The 6580-nt window shown below is 52.2% G+C and overlaps 1 protein-coding gene across 1 annotated transcript in view; it reads left to right on the plus strand.

Annotated features, from left to right (window-relative positions):
- Nucleotides 1–6580, plus strand: part of Ephb1 (EPH receptor B1) — a 108431-nt gene that overhangs the window by 374 nt on the left and 101477 nt on the right. The window contains exons 2-4 of the mRNA XM_013034659.1: nucleotides 1424–1491; nucleotides 3853–3959; nucleotides 5145–5300. Coding sequence (XP_012890113.1) covers nucleotides 1424–1491; nucleotides 3853–3959; nucleotides 5145–5300 — 331 coding nt within the window. The remainder of the gene's footprint in view (nucleotides 1–1423; nucleotides 1492–3852; nucleotides 3960–5144; nucleotides 5301–6580) is intronic.

Genomic DNA, 6580 nt, shown 5'->3' on the forward strand with positions numbered 1-6580 from the left:
CACACACACACACACACACACACACACACACACACACACACACACACACACACACACACACACACCCCTCTGCAGTTTTTAGCAGTGCTGAGCAATGCCACCCCGGGAGCCCAGGCCTGTCTTCCTGGGCAGAAGCGTCGGCCGCGCCCGGTGGTCCCTGGAGGCAGGCGGGCCTCCCTGGAGCAGCTGCTGAGCGGCACCTGCCCGGAGGAAAAAAGGCACCCGCTCCTCAAGCAGAGAATGAATATTCATTGGCACGAACCTGGGCAAACTCATTTGGAGTGGGCAAAAAAAAAAATTAGATCAGGAGAAGTAATCAGATTATTAAAACGAGAGCGCAAGGACAGAAGGCGGTGGTGGAGGGAAGGCACGGATTTGAAATGCAAAGAGAGAGAAAGACACCGGTCCCACTGCGCAGTTCTGACCCCCTAGACCACGCGCCCGGAATCTTTAAGCATTCCCACATTTCTGCTTCATCTGAAAAAGGGAAAAAAAATTGTTTCTAGAAGCCTCTGTTGAGGAAAGTGGGGGAAGAGGCGGCAGGCACCTCCTCCGCCTCGGAAAACGATAAAATAATATTTTGAGGTTTCCATCTCACCTTCCATAGATACCGAGACAAATTGCGGGAGCTAAAGAGGCTCGGGTGAGCGCTGAGCGACAGGTTAAAGGGTTCTAATAAAGATTAGATGGTCCACTATCTCCTGAGGAAATTGCATAAAAGTGCTTATTCCCTCTTGCTTCTATTAATTTCCTCTTCCTGGCTGCTTGGAAATGCTTCATAACCTGATGCCGCAGACTTGGGGGTGGCGGGGGGGGTGGCGGGGGGAGCGACAAGAGGAGCTTTTCCATTATCTCAATCACTGCGCTGTTTATGAGACACTTAATCTGTTTCTTTATAAAGTAATAGTCCTGGAGGTGATGGATTCGGTGTCACCACCAGTCCTACATGCGGGGATAGGAGGGAGGGGGGTCGTTCTCAAGAGCATTGTATAAGCAGCAGGTAATTTGTTACATCTTTGAGGCTCTGAGGAGTTGGGGGGGGCGGAGGAGAAGAAGAAGGGTTGTTTTCAAGGTGACCTTCTGGATTCCAGCTAGAGGTGTCATTTTGCCGGCATATTAGGGGAGGGAGATGTATGTTTTCAGATGGGGGGGGGGGGAAATGCACGTCTCCGGGCTCCATCTCCTGTCTGTGTCTCTGACAGAACCCATAGGCTTAGCCCAGACCTTCTGCCCGATTCATGATCGTTGATGATGACTGGAAAACCACGCATGGTTCTCTTAAACAAAGCCACCTCCGTAGCTCACAGCTGTGTCAGAAAGCTAGCCTTCCACTCCAGGAGTCTCAGCAGCAGAGATCTGCGGAGATCCTAGGCTGGACACTTCCCGCCTGGCCCATTCTGCTGCCTCTTCCCTCCTCCTCCAGGGTCGCGTCTCCTCTTCAGCTGTTTTCCCCGTGCCCCTCCGCTTCGGGTCGGATTCCCCGGGCAGAAGGCAAGCATTACCATTTGGGAAGGCAGTGTTCCGTCCACCTCTCCCCCAAGTCTGTAACCCCTGGCCTGCACCCCTCTGGGATGTGAACACGGTGCCTGGCTGGTGGTAGGCCTCCAGTAAATATTTACCGAATGAAGAGGCTTGTGATTTCAGTAATCACGCCGACCATGATTTGAAATCGAGAGAGGGGAATGACACACATGGGCGTTTTGTTGGCTTGGTCTTTGGTTGTCTGTTTGGGTGGCATTAGGGACTGAACTCAGGGCCTCTCACTTGCTAAGCAGATGCTCTACTACGTAAGTCACACCTCCAATCCAGCTGGATCTTTTTGTTTTGGATGGTCATGGGGCTTGAACTCATGGGGCCTGGGCGCTGTCCCTGAGCTCTTCAGCTCAAGGCGAGCACTCTGCCACTTGAGCCACAGCGCCACTTTCAGTTTTCTGGTGGTTCATTGGAGATAAGAGTCTCACAGACTTTCCTGCTTGGGCTGGCTTTGAACCGTGATCCTCAGATCTCAGCCTCCTGAGTAGCTAGGATGACAGGCGTGAGCCACCGGTGCCTGGCTTTTTTTTTTTTCTGGTTATTTTTGGAGATAAGGTCTTACGGACTTTTCTGCTTGGGCTAGCTTCACACCTTGCTTCTCCAGATCTCAGCCTCTCGAGTAGCTAGGATGATAGACACAGATCACTACAGGTTTCCTCTGATAATCTTCAAGGTAGGGTCTTAACATTATCTCCAGGCTGGACTGCAATCCTCCTCTTCACACTTGCTGGTTTTCCTCCCGTAGCTGGGATGGCAGTCACATACCATGACACCGGCCATAGGTCATGGAGGCTTGTGAACTCCCCCCTCACCCCCCAGCACTGGCCTTGAACCGTCATTTCTTGACCTCTTGTCTCCTGAGTAGCCAGTGTGTTAGGTATAAGCTACTGTACCTGGAAATACTTGAATGGTGAGAGACTAAAGAATTGTGTTATTCACCTCAAAAAAATCAATGAGATAGTTGGTATTTTATACACACACACATACACATGTGCACACATGCACATGCGCACACACACACACACACACACACAGAGCTGTACAGCCTCTGGGCTTTTGTGTTGCCTCTTTTCCTTCCTGCATTACTCCCAGCTGCTTTGCATACCCCAGCGATTCACCTGACCTCCAGGCCAGTTGCATTTGCTTCTTTTGGCATATATACTCTCTTTACTAAAATTGACCCAAAAGGCCCATTCATCACTTCTAATTAAAGCTGGGTGGTTGTTGTTGTTTCTCTCTCTCAAGGGGCAGCATGGTTTCCTTATTTATTTTTTTGTGATAAAATAACAGCATTGTTCAACAAAAACAAGTCTGTTGCTTGTTAGATGAGTTAAAAAGAGTTTATAAGCCCGGTACCAGTAGGTCACACACCCATAATTCTAGCCACTCAACAGGCAGAGTTCTAAGGATCATGTTCAAAGCCAGCCCAGGTAGGAAAGTCCTTGAGACTCTTCCATACAATTGACCGCCACACACACAAAAAAAGACTAGAAGTAGAGGTGTGGCTCAAGTGGTAGAATGCCAGCCCTGAGCAAAAGAAAACACACACAAAATCAAAAAAAACTAAGGGGCTCTGAGAATTTGGCTTACTAATAAATCTTTCTAAGCCTACTCAGTATAGTCTCTACCTCTATTTCTCATCCTTCCCACCGTGTTTATTTCTGGCAACAGGATTTGAACTCAGACTTGTCTGGCTAGAGCTCTACCACTTGAACCACACCTGGCTTTTTATTTTTTAAGAGTCTCATGAGCTTCCCTGCCCCAGCTGGCTTTGAACTGTGATCCTCAGAGCTCAGCCTCCTCAGTAGTTAGGATGACGGGCGTGAGCCACCGGCGTCTGATTCCTCCTCGTGATTGAGTTTATAAAATGTGAGGGCCCTGTGGCAGTTGTAAGAGGTCTAGCCTTCTTATTTCTTATTTATATTTATTATAACTCTGAGGCTTGAAGTCAGGGCCTGGGCACTATCCCTGAGCTGCTTTTATTTTTGCTCAAGGCTAGCAGTCTACCGCTTGAGCCACAGCACCACTTCCGGCTTTTCCTGTTTATGTCGTACTGAGGAATCGAATCCAGGGCTTCGTACATGTGAGGCTTGACTTTTATACAGATGAGCAAAGTGGGACTCAGACTCCTCTGCTATCCGCCCTGGGTTAGAAGCACGGGAAGCAGGAGCTCATGCCTTCCTTCACTTGAGGATAGAGTCCAGTCCAGCCTTAAGGCATCTTTCCTCCATCACCCCCCATACCCCAAACCTCTTTCTCCCTGAAGGCCAGCCCCCCTCTTACTTTTCTCCCCCTTGTGCTGGGTTTCTTGGACTTCAGACGCAGCCACCCAGAGCAGCGATCTTCCCTCATGATCCTCTCCCAAACGCCTCTGTGTGTATCAGGACGACGGGTTTACGCCGTTAACTTGCTAGATGTAAAGCGGGGTAGGGGAGGGAGGAGGCTTTTAAGTGCTAGAAAGAACGCAAAAACACCAGCTTCTTCTCAGACTGATGCATTAAGAAAATTACAGGGTAGCATGGACCAAACAGGAACGCACGCGCAATTGCCACTTCCCAGGGAAAAGTCCTGCTGCTTCCCGGCAGGCAGCCCAGGCCCAGGGCCCTGGTCTGTGACCCTCGGTGGGGGACAGAACCCAGCAAGGTTGGGGGTGTTAAGAACAGGGACCAGGCCCTCCTGCGGGAGATTCAGAAAGAAGAGAAGGAAGGGGATGGCGAGCGGTGGATTCCAGTGCCTCGTGTCTATAATCCTAGCTACTCGGGACGCTAAGATCCAACAGGCTCTCGGTTCAGAAACAGCGCAGGCAGAAAAGTCTTGCGGATCCCATCAGCAGAAAGCAGGGCCGGAGGCGCAGCGTCAGGGTGAAAGCACCAGACAAGGCAAGCGTTAAGATGTCAAACCCTGGTCCCAGCAAAACAAAAGAGACGAAAAGGAGAAGAGAGATGAGGGGGAGGGGGCGGGAGGAGATGAGCTCCGTTCCTCCCTTGCCTCGCCCCTGAAAGTCTATCAAGACGCAATTAATGGAGGAACAATGTTATGAAGGCAGTAACCTTGAAGTGGCTTTAATTTCCTGTAAAAGGGTCGCTCATCAATTTCAGGCCCCAGCCATCGGTCATCAGAAGCTGTGGTTGACGCCGTGTGTGTGTGCGCGCGCGCAGGGGGCGGTAGTGTGACATGGAGCCTGGTCTGGCTCGTTTTCCACCAAGACCCCTGGATCTGTGTGAGGCTTACCAGGCCCGATGCTTTTCCCTGAGAAACCCTGGTCGTGAGATGAAGGCGGAAAGGAGGCGGCGGCGGCGGGAAGGGCACGGTTTATCCGACATGTGCATCTCAGGCCCATCGGATTAGTTTCCCCAATTAAGTCTTCCGACTCACCTGAAAGGGGAAACCTCTTATTTTTTCCCCCCTTTATCCCAACGTATTCTTCAAGTTGAGAGAGAGGAGCCATGGGCCCCAGGAAGATAACATTTGAGGGATGGACAAGGCGTTAAATAGATAGGTTCTCTTCCGCCTGAGCAGCTCACTTCCTAAATGGGCTTAGAACTGTAGCACCCCCTCCCCGCTGCCTCCCTCCCTCCCGTTCACCCTCTCGTGATCTCTCTGTGTTGCAGCCTGCCCCGTGGGAACGTTCAAGGCCAGCCAGGAGGCCGAGGGCTGCTCCCACTGCCCGTCCAACAGCCGTTCCCCCTCAGAGGCCTCTCCCATCTGCACCTGCCGGACCGGCTACTACCGAGCGGATTTCGACCCCCCCGAAGTGGCTTGCACCAGTAAGTGTCAAGTAATGGATTACTGGGGGGGGGGGAAGGGGAGCCAGGGGCGGGGGCAGGGGGAGGAGAGGCAAGGGGTGGAGAATTTGGGTCCTTCCAGACAGCGCCCTGTGGATCAGGGCTCAAAGCCGATGCGCTGGCCATGGTGCTGAACCGGACAGTTACCTCCCCACCCCACCCCCAAGCGGAGGGAGAGCTTTCTCTCTGCGCAGCAGCCCAAGGTTAAGAGTTCTTGCCTTCTCCCTCACATCCGGAGCCTTCCTTCCATCCCAGGACATCTTTCTTCCACCCACCGGACAGTTAACATCTCCCAGGCGGAGAGTTCTCAAGATCCACGAAGCGAAGGGAGCAGTTCCGTAGTAACACCTCTGGACTCGCTCTCCCGGTCTCTGGAGTCTCTAGACTGTCTTCTCTCTCCTCATTCGGTGGGACTGCGGTGTATCCGAAAGCAGACTTCCCTCGGAGGGCTCCCGATGGTACCCGCGCCCCACCTGTTCCGTGGTTGTCTTAGCCCTCAAACGGAAGTCCTCGGCTGCCGGCACCCTGTATTTTTCTTTTTTTTACTCTCTCTGCGTCCTTTCCTGTGTCACCCGTCGGTGCTCCTCCCTGGGGAGAAGGTCAGAGGGCTCAGCACGCATTCTAGGGACTGGAATAATGGGACCTAGAATTCTAGGCACAGGGGTTGATACACCCTGTGCCTCCAAGCAAGAACCGTTAGCCAGCCAAAAGAAGAAGGGAGAGGGGCAATTCTCTAGCCCTTTGGAGACCCTCTCCCCCCCACCCCTTTCCCCCCCTCTTCTCAGGATTCCAGTTCAGAAGGAATCCAGTAGGATTCCATCTTTTTTGGTATCCAATAGTGTTCTGAGGTCAGTAGTTTGACTTAGCCTCTCAGCAGTGCTGGAAGTCGCCCCTGCCTCGGATCTTTCCAGGCAGGACACCCGTGGACTAATCCTGGCTCATCTAGTTCCAGGACCGAAGGTCACGGAGAGCCTATTTCACACACACTCACAACTTGACGGACAGAAGACACACATGGCTTGGCTCTGAGGGGAAGAGTTTTTCTCCCTCCCGGCCTTGTGGATCGAGGAGCCCTTGCCAGGTTCAGAGGAAGGGTGAAGGCATCTTCTTCATCAAGGTCCTGAGCGCGATCCCCGCTTACAGATTTGAGCTAGGCCGGAGCGCCTTCTCTTGGGAACTGATTTTCTCAAGACCACCACCACCACTGACTCCTCCTCTTCCTTCTCCTCCACCTCCTCCTCCTCCTCTTTTTTTTTTTTTTT

This window comes from Dipodomys ordii, unplaced genomic scaffold, assembly GCF_000151885.1.
Source record: "Dipodomys ordii isolate 6190 unplaced genomic scaffold, Dord_2.0 Scaffold193, whole genome shotgun sequence".
In the NCBI taxonomy this organism is placed as follows: Eukaryota; Metazoa; Chordata; class Mammalia; order Rodentia; family Heteromyidae; genus Dipodomys; species Dipodomys ordii.